This window comes from Leptinotarsa decemlineata, unplaced genomic scaffold (assembly GCF_025532065.1).
Source record: "Leptinotarsa decemlineata unplaced genomic scaffold, Ldec_3_MD MMD2_P_RNA_scaffold_5, whole genome shotgun sequence".
Classification (NCBI taxonomy): domain Eukaryota; kingdom Metazoa; phylum Arthropoda; class Insecta; order Coleoptera; family Chrysomelidae; genus Leptinotarsa; species Leptinotarsa decemlineata.
This window is the reverse complement of record NW_027412532.1, coordinates 4,103,625-4,118,588: the sequence shown is the minus strand read 5'-3', so window position 1 is coordinate 4,118,588 and position 14,964 is coordinate 4,103,625. Positions and strand designations below refer to the sequence as shown.

General features: G+C 36.7%; 1 protein-coding gene across 2 annotated transcripts in view; it reads left to right on the top strand.

Moving 5' to 3' along the window:
* mtgo (miles to go) overlaps positions 1-14,964 on the top strand; it is a 180,591-nt gene that overhangs the window by 99,215 nt on the left and 66,412 nt on the right. For both annotated transcript variants that reach the window (XM_074169272.1, XM_074169273.1), the window contains one exon: positions 5,947-6,131. In XM_074169272.1, coding sequence (XP_074025373.1) covers positions 5,947-6,131 — 185 coding nt within the window. The remainder of the gene's footprint in view (positions 1-5,946; positions 6,132-14,964) is intronic.

Below are 14,964 nucleotides of genomic sequence, written 5' to 3'. Positions count from 1 at the left end.
AAGTCCGAACTAGTGAAATTCATCACGAAACATTGTCAATCACCTTCAAACAAACAAACTTATATTCGATACGCAGGCGAAGCCGCGGCAACAACTAGTTCTGTATAAATCTATTAATTATACATTATTACACGTATATATATATATATATATATATATATATATATATATATATATATATATATATATATATATATATATATATATATATATATATATATATATATATATATATATATATGTATTACACAAAAATGAAATGTTCCAAAATTCTTGTTTATTACCATATTGTTTGGTTTAGGTCTGTCAACCGAAAACAACTAGACGAAAGCTAAAACTGGAACCTCTAGCGTAGAATAAAGCCAAAAACGAGCACGTTCTCCAATCACAAGAAATGCCATCATTTTTTTGACGCGCGTTTCATGAACCAACTTGCCAAAATTTACGAAAATGGGAAATTTTTGTATAAATGACGAAGGAAATGCAAACGTTGTGTGTGTTGCAGTTCCACATTCGTGAATAGACGAAAACACATATGTGATATCAGTATTTTCTTTTGAATTAATGAATCTGCAGAGAGCAGGTTCAAGAGCAAATGAAAACAAATATCCGAATAATGCCTAATTATACAGGATAAAAAACATGTGAACAGTGAAATTTCTTCAAAATAAAACTAGTTAGACATTAACATAATTAACGATATTGCACCACGTTTTCCTGAGTTCCTTACTTTACCGGTTCAGAAGATTGAAGTAAAAAAGCTCTATTGGATTATTTCAACTTGAATGATTATTTTTCAAAACATTAATATGATATATGATAGTTACAAATATATTTTCAAGGCAGAAAAAATCGAAAACTGGTTTTCGAAATCCATCCAGACAGATGGATTCTTTATCATTCCAATTATAGCTTCAATGTTTCCCGAAGCATAGGACAATGCCGGTGTCTCGTCAATACCGTAGGAGTGATATTCGACAGTATCAGTAATGCTTCAAGATGGTAAAACTGCTTTGAAGCATTTGTGACATTTATTGAAGTACTACATAAACCACCACTGTTACATTCAACCAGACGCATCTTCAAATTATAATAATTTGTTGTTTCCTTTTATGACTTAGTAACTGAACAAGAAAAAAGAATCGATGATGGCTCCTGATGGCCACATATTTTTACTGTTTGTTCGTTGGATAATACGACATTGAAAAATTAAAAAAATCTTCAAACCAAATCTATTGTATCTGCTTAAAATATCCCATACATCTGAATTCAGAGATTTCCGGATTGTTCCGTCATTCGACCGTGATGAAGTGATAAGTGCGTTTATATCGAATGAAACATTATCATTTTAATTGTCCTTTGTTTACATGACTAAGTGTTGAAAGAATGTATGTCCTCACACTCGACAACTTTCAATGGGATACTGAACGTTTTCTAATTATAGATTGCTCGAAATCAGTTGATTAGAATCTGCTCACAACAATTGAGTCATGACACCGATGAATTTACAACGGGGTCAAAATAAAATCTCTATTACATCTTGCCATCATTACATATATTAGAAAAACACACTTCAATGTAGGATTTCCACTGGATCTGGTATCTGTAGAGTAGACCACCTGTGATCTATTGTACATCCTTACGAGGAGTTGTCCTCCTAGGTTATCGTCCATCCTGTCCTTTCCAGGAAGGTGGACAAGTCTCAGCGGGACATCTCCTTTATATCGGCAGGTGTAGGCCAAGACTCGCCGAACACACACTCTCTTTGGCAACCTTGAGGTGTCTCACGGTGTCCTCCGCGAAGTTTTTGGAAGGTGCAGCGATATTACTGTCGTTGCGTGACTTCTTCAACCTTCTTGGGGTTCCCTTCGTGGAGGTGCACAAGTCAGGGAGCTTTCCTGCAGGGGCAGCCGGTTCCTTGACTTTATTCAAAGCGGAGCTCTTGGCGCCAGCCGTTGGAAGTGCCCTTGCTGTTGGAGGTGATCTGCTATATCCAGCCTCATTCCAAGCGGTAGATTGGGATGGACATTTCTGTTCATCCCCAGCCACCGCCTTAGATTGAGGTGAGCACTTCTGTCTAGCCCCAAGATTGGTTTTTGTTGTTTCATTCATGTGTGTTTCCACTGGATTTCCATCCAATAAGTTCTGTCAATGACTACTGTTATGTTATGTCATGTTAGAATGGTTTGATGTTGAATTGGTTTCCGTTGATTCAAAGCACAATTTGTGTTAGGAAATTCTGGTTTTGAGATTTCTAGATGTTCCTCAAATATAAACTGCTGACACTGGATTTGTTGCCCATGTAGATACTGTAGGGGTTATCTGAGGTTGGATGAAAATATGAGCTCAAAAGTTCCGGGCCTAAGGAAGAAAACGCGCTTTCTGTTCAAAATTGGCTTCATTCATCATCCTCCTTTTCAACATAATCCCCATCAAGAGTAACACAATAATTTTAGTGCCGCTCTGATATTTCAGTCCCACTTTCATAGAACGATTCATTCTTCGCCTCAAACTCTCCAATAACGCTATATAATATTCACTATTGATGATATTTCCCTCATCGACATAATCGATGGATATTACACCACGCACATCCCAAATTACCGAGGCCATAACTTTTTCAGCCGATTGTTGTGGTTTCGGACGAGGTTCACCAGTTCTTCTTCACTCAGATGGCGATCTTTTTGATTCGGGAGTGAAGTGATAGATCCATGTTTCATCCATTGTCACATATCGACGCTAACATTCCGGTTTGTTATGTTTGAACATGGCCAAACACTGCTCAGAATCATCAAGACGTTTTTGTTTTTTGGTTAACAGTGACCTCGCGCGCCACCCACTTTGAATAGAGCATTCTCATAGTCAAATGCTCATGCAATATAAACCTAACACGTTTCTTTTCACGTCTTCACAATATCAGATAACACACGCAACTTTACTTTTCGATCATTCAAAACGATTTTTATGTTTTCTGGTGTTACTGCCTCATTTGGACGTTCTACATCATCGCTGTCTCTGTCGCAGCCAACTAGTTGAAATAGCCGTTCAATCAAACAGCTAGCCCTTCGATTGGCGCTTAGTCAACTGGTAAATTAACCAGGGTGATTTGTAAAGCTACAAAAATGTCATTATTCTGGGTAAGGGTTGGTCAGGCCCATATCTATCATCTCTTTTTTTCCAAAGTCGTTGAAACAATAATGAAAAAGCGTCTTTATGATTACTTCGAGAGCAACAACTTCTTTTCTAAAGGTCAATATGGGTTTCCTCAAAAATTGTTCTACTTCTCTAGCTGTCTTTGATGTTGTGGGATCTATTGTTGAAGGATTCGAGAAGGGTGTGCACACTGCCATGACTCTTTTTGACTTGTCTGAGGCTTTTGATTGTGTATCACATAGTATATTTCTTAAAAAAGTGTAATATTATGGAGTTAGAGGGGTATCTCTGTCACTCACAGAATCATACCTTTCAAATAGGTATTAGGCGGTTTCATGTGATGGTGTTACATCAAATATTGAGCACGTTGTTCCACAAAGTTCAATAATTGGGCCCCTGCTCTTTGTTATTTATGTTAATGAGATAAGAATGTAATTTCATGTCTCCCTATAAGGCCATTCTCTATGCAGATGATACAACTTCAATATATATCGATCAATCATCATCTAACATTCCACAAGTAATGAAAGGAGTTGAAAATCAAGCCAACACTTGGTTTCTAGCAAATAAATTGAAGTTGAATTGTGACAAAACTCAAAATCTTGAGTTCACCACTAGTTATAGGTTCAGCTAACAAAAGTGTAAAATTACTTGGCATTACTCTCGACAGTACTTTATCTTGGCACCAACATACAGATCTTCTCGCAAATAAACTATCTAGTGCAATATATATCCTTCGTCAACTGCAAAACTTCACAAGCAGTGAGATTCTAAAAATGACGTACTTTGTATTATTCCACTCACACATCAGTTACGGTGTTGTTCTTTGGGGGGACTCTCCTGGTTCGATGAGAATTTTCAAACTACAGAAAAAAACTGTAAGAATACTGGCAAGTGCAGGTTTCCTGGAGCACTGTAGACCATTATTCAAAATATTACGAATCATGCCGTTGCCAACATGATATATTCATCAGACGCTACTGGAAATCAGAGAAAATGCTCATTTGCTAGAGAAACAATCTGACATACACCAACACTTCACGAGAAATGCAGACAAGGTTTGACCAGACCAAAAATGAATTCTGTAGATTAAAATCTTTTCAACTCTCTGCCAAATAACTTTAAAGAGCTTAGTATCACGAAATTCAAAATATCCATTAAGGAAATGCTACTCAGCCAATGTTTTTACTCAGTCTCGGAATACTACCATCATTTTAGGACAGTTCATATATGTACGTAGGTAACCCCTATGTTGCTGCTACGGATAGTGTTCCCAGATCTGAAGCAGGTCCTGATGTTATACTTGGACCCTTGGATCTTTCGTATCCTTTCCGATAATCCTCTGATGTAGGGAAGTACAAGTACTGGCTGTGGAGGCTTCTCTTCCTTGTGGAGCTCTTGCTGTCTTCTAGCTAAAGCCTGTTTTACCATCACTCTGGAGTAACCTTTCCGTTGAAGGTTGTTTTTGATGATGCCTAGTTTCCTTTCGAGATCTTCCTTTGTATTACAGAGCCCGAAGGCACGGTCTAGTAGAGTCTTGGTGATTCCTCTCTTGATCGATTTTGGACAACATATACATGGCTTCTTTGAATTTTATCTTAAACCAGTGTTCCTCTTTGTGGACGATTTCAGCTTGAGCCCACTTGATATTATGTTGATGAGTCCAAACATGCACTGCTATTCCGGATTTGCTGGTTTCTCCTCGTTGTGTGTGTTTCTTGTGCGGTGATATTGAATTCAAAAAAACTTTGGTTCTTATGTGGATAGAGGAGTGGATAGTTTGAGTGATTTAAGTAGCATTTCATTTATGAGTTCATGCTGCTCTTCTCTAAGGGCGCTTGGGGATAAATTTGTGGCATTGAACGAAACAAATTCGGAATGAGGTGAAAGTTGAATATGAAATATAAATATAAAATTAGTTGATGAAACTCAGGTAATAACAGAAGGCGTTACGAACTCATCACTCTGGATGAATTTCCTGGAAATTTGATATATTTTGCAAAGAATTAAATTTAAATCCAAAGTATACCCCACTGATATTCTTTTTTTCAACAAACTTGATCTAGTAACTCCCCATCCTACCTTCGTGATTTTCTGTGTTGTAAAGATAGCTATCTGCAAAACAAACCAGTGCCATTATTCAGAAATGCCGAATATGGCGAATTCATGGAAAACTCCGGTGACATCCGGGCCCCTCCATGGTCGACGACAATGAACCTAGGTGACCGGTTATACCGAGTGCGTCATCACCGAGGCTACGTGGATCGACACTACTTTTTTCTGTTCACTCTTCGCAGTCGAACGCCATGGAGGATGCTTGGAATAGTTTCTGCGTTACCGGAGAAGATGCATAGCCTGCGTGTTTGGCTTATATTTCAGTCATACTATATGAAACTTTTTGTTTTTTACCACTTTCATTTGTAACTAACGTTACTGCAGTTTCGTCTTATACGGACATTTTCAAACGTATACAATAAACTCTGTATAAGTTTGAAAATGTCCGTATAGGAAGAAACTGCAGTAATGTTAGTTACAAATGAAAGTGGTAAAAAACATAGAAAGTTCAATAAAAAGGGATATATTCATGAGATAGCTAAAAAAACCATTTCCTCTATGACTGCCATCCACTCACAGTTTCGAATAAACAAATAAAACAAGTTCCTATGTTCCATATTGATAGTCCATATACGTCTCCCCTTTGAAGTTTTAGCGTGCAAAAATGATTTCAATTTGCATTTCAAGAGCTAAAAAGCTTTTTTTCAACTACTGAAATGTATACTTTTTTATTTTCAGGTCCGGTGACAGTTCCCATGGTATCCACTAACGCTTCTCCGCCCATAGCAATGCCAGTTCAAGTTCCTCCAGGTCATGTTGTTCAACAAATAGTGGACGAGAATGGTACCTTGAGGCATGTAATCATTTCTCCACAACACCCGCCAAATCTCTTACCTCTACCGACTCATAACCAACAACCCTATGTAAGTATCGTTTTCCAATCATTTATTGTAGATATATCTTTATTGTTTTCACATCAACATGCTTCATCTGAACAAAAAAGCATTTTGTCCCTAATTGCACAGTTTTCCAATAATTCGGTTCATTTTCTGAAAAAAGTACCCATTCGGCAAGCTTTTCATATACTAGAAGGTACAAAAAACAATTTTTCTTCTTCAATTGCACAGTTTTTTCAAAATTCAAACGTTTATTCTTCCAAAAAAGTAGTCATAGAGCACATTTTTTACAAACTAAATAGAAAAGAAAGCATTGAATGATTTAAATGGTTATTTCATCAAAAAGAACCCATTCAGTAGAAGGTACAAAAACGTTTTTTCTCAAATTGCAAAGTATGTTACGAGTTAAATGTTCATTTTTTCGAAAAAAACACTCATTCTGCACGTTTTTCAAATATTAGAACAGGAAGCATTATTTGCACAGCACGTTATCCACATACTAGAAAGAAAAAAAAAGCATATTGTTTCTGATTGCACAGTTTTTTTATAATCGAAAAGCATTAATTACACAGTTTTCTCATGATTTAAACATTTGTGGATTCAAAAATGAATCAATTTGGCAAGTTTTCACATACTGGAGAGCATTAAAAGCATTTTGTCTTTAACTGCAGAGTTTTTTTCATGATTCAATCGTTTATTATTCCAAAAAATACTTATTCGACACGTTTTTCACACACTAGAAGTTTATTCATGATTCAAAAGTTCATTTTTTTAAGAAGCATTTCGGTACGCTTTCTAGACACGAGAAGTTTCAATACTCATTTTGTCCTTAATTGCACAGTTTTTTTATGATTTAAACATTTGTTATTTCAAAAAAGTACTCATTTTGCACGTTTTTCACATACTATAAGGAACAAAAAACATATTGTCGTTGATTTCACAACTTCTTTCAGATTTGAACGTTAATACATTCCAAAAAATACAAATTCGACAAACAAAAAAAAAAGCAAGTTTAATTTCTCTTTTCTTCATTAACAGAAGGGAAAAAAGCACTATACACAGTTTTTGACTGCTTTGAACCTTAATTTCTTGAAAAGTACTTTCATTTGTATTTCCCAAAAAAAGTAGGCTCCTGTTTTCTTAACAACGCAGAATCGTAGATCTTTGCAAGAATTGATTGCTGAGATTTTGCGTTTCAAAAAAATAGAAGCAGTCGGATTCCAAAAAGTAGACGCAATCAGCCGCAATCAACAAAAATAAGTGACCCAATTATAGTGCAAAAATAACATATTGAACCTCTAAACAAAAAATAATTAATAGCTCTCGTCAGAAAACGAAAACTGTGAACGATGATTGCATTTTCAAACGTCTTGTTCTCCATTTTTCAAATCTCGACCTACACGTTGATAATATACATGCCTTTGTTTATGGCGTTCATCCAGCAAGCCATACCTTCAATTATATCTGTAATCAAATCAACCCTACCCAATATTCTCTGAATTGGTTCGATGTTGATATCGAGAAAAACAAACGAGTCTGACTGTCCATCAAATTAGTATGTTATTTCGAAAGGATATAGTTCATTAATCCCATGTGTACACGTCTTCTTCAGAAGAACAGGACCGGAACGCCTGAAAAATGGTGCGAGAATCTAAAGAAGGCACAAAAAAATTAAAGAGAGGTTTATAATAGATTTTTCGTTTAGCTGTCGTCCTTCTCGATAGTGAATCTTGGGCGAGTCTAGAATTAACGAGGTCCTAGCTTTCAACATTCGATCCCTAGTACGTTGCACCGTGATCACTCATGGTCTCAGAGTAAGAATCGGGCTACCAACTGACCCAGAAAAAGTCGAAAGAACATCACCACAACGAACATTACTGTAGTTATTTCTACACCTCGACACGTGCTTCGATCACTATGTGATCATCTTCAAGAGGAAGATTAAACTCAACAACAGTTTGATCTTCCTCTTGAAGATGATCACCTGGTGATCGAAACACGAGTCGACGTATTAAAATAACGGTTTAGTGTTAGGAAAATCTCCAGTAATATTAATTACTATGCCAAAGGTTTCAAACAGTGCAACACAAGTGTCACTATGATGATTGAGATTAAAAAATGATAATTTCAGTTTGAGGCTCAAAAAAAGCAGTATTGAACTCTTACGCTCACCACAAAACATCGAAGAAACTGACTCTTAATAATTCAATGGAATTTGAGAAAAGAAGAAGATCCTTGACTTTATATCTAATTTAGCAGTAGTATTTGACACTGCTATGTGACAAAGATTACTTATGTTCGTTTTTTCAAAAACTACACCTCACGATTTGAACTCAACAAATTTTATTTTAAAAATATATGTTTCGCTAGCACAGTAGCTTTTTCAAGTGATTTGAATACTTCAAGTTGTTGAGAGTCCCTCCAGAAAATTACCTATACCTCTACATCACGAATCGCTTTTGCGTATACTTTCTTGGCAAGTATTTTGTTTATTAATTCGGCTTCAAACCCGCAATTTGCTTCATGATATTGAGTTCTTTATTGAAATCATCTATTGAAAGAGGAACATTAACAAATATGTGAATCATGCTATTATAAGCTGCTACTTTGTGTTTATAAGGATGGTTAGAATTGTAATGTATAGTAATATCCGTATAAGACGGTTTGTGATAAATTGAAAATTCGTGTTTGTTGTTCCTTCTACTAATTGTTAAGTCCAAGAAATTTATTGAGTCGTCTGCTTCTATTTCAATAGTGAATTCAATGTTTTCATGAATTTTGTTAATATCCCTAGGAAAAGTATCTAATTGCCTCTTAGTACCTGTAAAATATACCAAAACGTCATCCACATATCTATGCCAATACAAGAAATTCTTAATCAAAGGATGTTTGAAGGTCGACTTCTAGATTATCCATGAAAATTTCTGCAAGTACTCATGTTTGATTTTAGGGCTTAACTGCAAACAAATATGTATCACAAGAGCCTGATATTTCAATTTGTATTTGTCAATGATATTTTGATCTATACTGAAATACACTCATAGTTTGTTGAAGAATTTCACTCCAGAAAAAATCAAAACTGCAAGTTCTACAGGATCCTTTTCACCATTAGGTATTTCCAATGCAGACATTGCAATAGTTTATTAATTTTACTTGATACCTAGATTGTAGTCGTATCAACTTTGTATCAAAATGAGTCTATTTTTCCCCAAAAGTTTAGTGATGTGTTATATTTAGCTGTAAACACACTCAGTTTACTTGAAAATGGTTTATCAAAAGTTATTTTCTTAATCGTATATTCATGTTTGAAAAACCCTGAGACATCTGAAAATAACCATCCAGCAGATTTTGCTCTAAAGCTAGTGGTGTTCAACGCTAAATCAATTACTAATCAATCATCCTAGATGACGTCAGTAGTCAAAATTTGCTAATCCAAATCCCATCTCTCTGGCATCTGTTTTCGAACCGAATGTAAACGATTTAATAAAGTAGCTCTTACAGTGAACATCAAAAAGTTCACACTTCGTAAGTCAAGTAATCTGTATCGAATCTGTAACAATGTTCCTCCTGACGAAAATCAAGTAGTTTTCATGAAAGAGCTCTAAAACAACGCATTTTAAACTTATCAGTTCAACCTTTTTCATTAAAAAATTATTTAAATACTCAAAAAAGAGGAATGAAATGAAACATTCAACATTTAAAGGGATTCACCATTTGGCAACATCGGTTATAGCTAATAAAGGATAATGAATCTGTTACCTTTATGAGACAAACAAAGATGACATATTTCAGAGGCGTGCTGTTCTGTTTACTTATGTTCCGAGTCCCGAGACATTTTGTGACATATAACATTTCGTGCACCTAACCTATTTTCCTCTATATAAATAAATAACAAAACAACTGTTGTTTATGTGGCTTGTGGAGGTGGTATTGAACTTTAATTTATATTTTGCCTCAATTGTTGATTTATAAAGATGATTTTCCTTTTTTAAAGTAGAATATCTAGGTACGTATACATTATTTCAACTTGATATGAGCGCTGTTGCCAATATGTGAATTAGAAACAAATCTCTTCAAAAATTCAAACCTAACATTTGAAACATCAATTTGAATACTTTTCGAAGTGAATTTTAAAAACTCATGAATTAAACTCAACTTCATTTTGTTCAAACTTGAATTTGCTGTAATAACTCAATTCTCGTTGGATCGTGGTAACAAAAAAAATGGAAAAGCAATTTGAATAATGATTGACGAATAAGTGAAGAATACTATCATTTCTATGAAGGAGAATTATAAACACATCAGCATAAGCATGAAACCAAATTATTCGTGTTTAGCTGGCAACTTCCCTAACATATGTCGTCACAATATGAGTTGACTAACGGTCAATATAGAATACCATAGTGAAAAGGTATGCAATTTCTGAATAAAGAAGTCTTTCAAAATACCTCTCATTTGGTATTGATATATTCAACTGTTGATTCATACATTTACAACATGAAGATATTAGACACCGCAGAACACCCATCATTTCACACCTTCATGACTTGCTCAGTTATATATTCATGGTTTACATTCACAACGCGTGAATGAACTTTAATTGAAGTTTTAGTTGACTTTACATATTTCCTGACAAACCGAAAAATGACAAATGACAATTTTATTATCGAGAGAAACCTATTTCAACATTCAGTGTCACTATTTTCAGGTATGAAGACCGTCGGTTTTTGAAATTTTTCCTGACGTTTGACTGGCACGAGTGGCATTTTTAGATGTTTATACATCCTGAGTTGTCTCCGATGACTGGATATCAAAACTGCGTAAAGCGTGTATATGTTGACATAATGTCAACATAATGAGTCAACATAAATACGTTCAGGATGAACCTCTGAAAAAGCTAGCCACCCGCTTCAGCGAAACGTCAGGAAGAAATTCCAAAAATCGACACCCTTCAAACCCGAAAAAAGTGACACTGAAAACCTCGACCGCGAAAGCCTCAACCATTTTCATTTCAGCATTTTCATTTAAGCATTTTCAAAGAAGAAAACGTGATACAAAATTCAACACAGCTGGCTAAAATTAGATTTCTCGGATCTCCAATATTTCCGACAGGAGTGGAGCAAACTCCGTTACAGAAACCCAGAGGATTTAAATCGAGCGATCGAGCAGGTCAACGTTCCGTACCTCCCCTACCCTATCCAAATCTTTGGATCGACTGTATCTAAGTATTTACGTACTTACATGCTGAAATGAAATCAGAGGTGTTTCCTCAACTGTAGAGTAATTTCTTCAAGAAGAGCAGGTACCTCTTCTTGTGGAAAATTAGGGTAAGAATCGCCTTCAAGCCTTCGTGGGAGAAAATATGGACCAGTTAAATGATCATCAAGAACTCCAAGCCATACATTTACTGAAAACTGATGCTGAAAATGAGCTTCAAATATTCCGTGTGGATTTTATTTAGCTGAGAGGCGATACTCATGGAAATTTCGTTTACAGTGTTGCCCAAAATCAGCCTTGTTATTATTAAGGAAAACGCCGTTTGGAAAATTAGAAATTTCAACGTTTTGGTGAAGAATCCACCAGCAAAAAGCTAGAGGTACAAAATCTTGTACACATTGAATATGAAACGGATGCAACTGATTTTCTTCAAGAATTTTCATTACAGTGAAGATTCCTACGATCAATATGTCCTACTTGTTTCAGCTGGGTCTGCAATTAACTCCTGAACTGCTTCTTCTAGTTGCACACTTCGTACTTCTTGAAGGTGACCACAGTCAGACGTTTGTTTTTTTAAAGTTCAGCTCCCTCGCAAAAGTTGATAAAACCGAGCAAATATTGTGTAATGAGGTACGCTACGTCTTGGATATAACATATAATCGTCAAGCTTGCCGACCATTTCTATTACTTTGACCACGAATACAATGCATGTCTGACAATTCCCCATCTGTATTAGGATTTCAAGAGTCTAATTTGAACTGTAATACATAATATGAAATGTAATGTGTCAGCATAACAATTGGATGCTCGGGATTTGGTGAAGTTGACAAAGGCCGTTTTTGGCTGTACCGGATTGGCGAAGGTTTTACCGCTGAGAAAGTTATAGTTTTCGGTACATTTCATCGATTTACTCACAAAAGGACTCTGCTGTGGTGATTTGGCCGGGTTGCAAAAAGTTCTAGTGGATGACACCTGCCGCTGACCACCATACAGTGATCATGGTCTTTTTCTGGTGGGTTTTCGCCTTTGTGAAGTACCTGGGTCGCTCATAGATGTCCTGAACGTCTCCGGATGTCGTGAAGGCTACACTTTTCGTATAGGAGCTGATTTCCGGTTCTTCCGTCATCCCACACACCTTTCTGTGTCTGTATCTGTGGAGTAAGGAGGGTGAGTGTAAGCCCACAGCACTCAGGCCACATGTGGCCCATTGTACATCCTCCCGATGAGTTGTCCTTCTAGGTCATCGTCCATCCTGTCCTTTCCAGGAAGGTGGACAGGTCAGTAGGAGACATCTCTTTTATATCGGCAGGTGTAGGCCAAGACTTGCCGAACATACACGATAACTACGGACACTCGCATAAGACATGCCTGACACTTTCTTCTTCCTGCTTGGAGGTGTTTCCATTAGCCTTACCTATAATATGGAGGTGTTTCCTCAGTTGACAGAAACCAGTTAGAAATCCTACTGTTGAGCATAGATTTTTCCTGTTCCCGTGATCCTGTCAAGATTGCATCCTTTGATTCCATCCCATATTTTTAGCGATTGAGCATGGATGTAACATTTGACTAGTTCCACAATTGTCGAAGTCATCAGGCCGTAAGTGCCACTGGGTCCTAAAATTCTTAGTCCAGCCGCTTTCTTGGCTAAAGGGTCGGCAATGTCGTGCCCTTTAACCCACCTGCGGGTTAAAGGGCACGGGTTAAAGGGTCAGTCTCCACCAGGGTCCTTAAATCCTCGTCCTGGATATATCCAATATTACGGAGAGAAGGATCATTATATTCATATTCATAGGTGTTATGGAGTGGTACCAGGAAAGATGGAATGATACCATGTGCGATAAAGATTTCAAAGAGACTAACGAAATTTTCTCCGCAGAAAAAACTAAACAATGAAATTCCCGGATAGAAAGATATGTAAGTACAAGAAAAAACATCTCAGATACTTGCATCAAACATTTTTTGAAGTATAATCGATTTTGTTCTGAGAGAAATATCTGTTTCAGAGAAATCTGTTTAAAATTTGTTTTTTCAGTAACCAGCTTGTGAGAGCTAAATACCAACGAGGCCTTAAAAATATTTCAAATCCCAAAAATAGACAATGTTCAAAAAGTGTTAGCATATATTTTGTTATTAGCCAAATCAAGGGTCAATGCCATAACCTCTATTTTTGCAAACCAGATTTCGTGATGATATTCAGTATTTTCAAATCCTTCAGTACTGGTACTACACCAATGCCGTCCAGTCTCCATTAATTCATGGGAAAAAACCAGCGATACAACTTTCGTTTCCTTCAAACGAACACGTAAGAGAAATTCGACCGACTAGCTCGCTAATAAACAGGATGCAGAGATACAAATCGTACATTTAAATGGAATTCTTTCACAAAATCGACTTGTAGGTAGTCTACCGAAACGATCTCGTATCCTATAGTTGAATCAGCCCGGTCTCGAAGAGGAATCCAATGATTGGGATCGTATTGAAAGTAAACAAGTTTCGATACGCTATTCAAAAATAATTTCAATATCGATCAAATATTTGTGTTAGAGAATGCAATTCCTTGGAGTCCGCCTTGTTTATATTTCCTGAATTTTTATCTCTGTTATCTCTGAACATTGTGATATTTTTTCAATTCTACTTTTTACTGGTCTTCTCCAGGGACCCATATTGTCTCTAACCCTCTTTCCATGAGTGACGATTTTTTTTGTACCTTGGGAGCTGTCTGACTTGCCCATTCAGTCCAAGTCTCCAAAAAACACTGCAGTCTCTTGGGCTCATTGCGTTCATTCTCCCATCTTCCCATGACATCCATTCCATCAGTCTCGTTCTCTGTACTAGTTTGTACAGGTTCCGTGTTGGATTTTCGTCATACTCTCCTGGACGTAATTTCGTACGTCCATATATTGCCTGCCTCCTGTGATTCAGTGCCTCACATTCGCATAAGGTGTGTAGAGCTGTTTCTATCCCTTCGTTGCATAATCTGCAGCTGAGGTCTCCGTTATACAGCCCCATTCCATTCAGATGTCCTCTAAGCGGACAATGACCGGTTAGTAACCCTGTAATCATTCTGAGCCAGTCCCAACTATATTTAAGTAGTTCTTTGGTTCTTTTCTTGGACGGTTTCCTAATGAAAGTTCTACTGTGTTTGTTACCAAGTACTTTTGTCCAGTACTCTGTGTGCTTCTTATTGATCCATGTCCTAATCTGGTTTCATACCAATGATTTTGGTACCCCCAGAGCTGGTTCAGGACCTATATATGAAATTGATGATTCGCGTCTAGCGCATTCATCAGCTTTATCATCACCTGTGATTCCTGAATGCCCTGGCACCCAGTACAAAGTTAATTTTTTCCTGTTTACAAGTTCATTCAGTTCTTCATGGAATTCCCAGACCAGTTTTGATGTCACTTTCGAGTTTGTCAGAGCCCCTAGTGCTCTCTTGCTGTCTGTAAAAATATTGATCCGCTCATTCCTTTGAGGTCTCAATTTAATAAGCCTTGCACACTGCAAGATAGCATACACTTCCGCCTGAAAAACGTATGTGTATAGTCCTAGCGGATAGCTGTAGTTTAAATTTCTATTCGCTCGGTATATTCCAGCTCCCATTCCATGTTTGATCTTTGATCCATCTGTATACCGGGTGTTT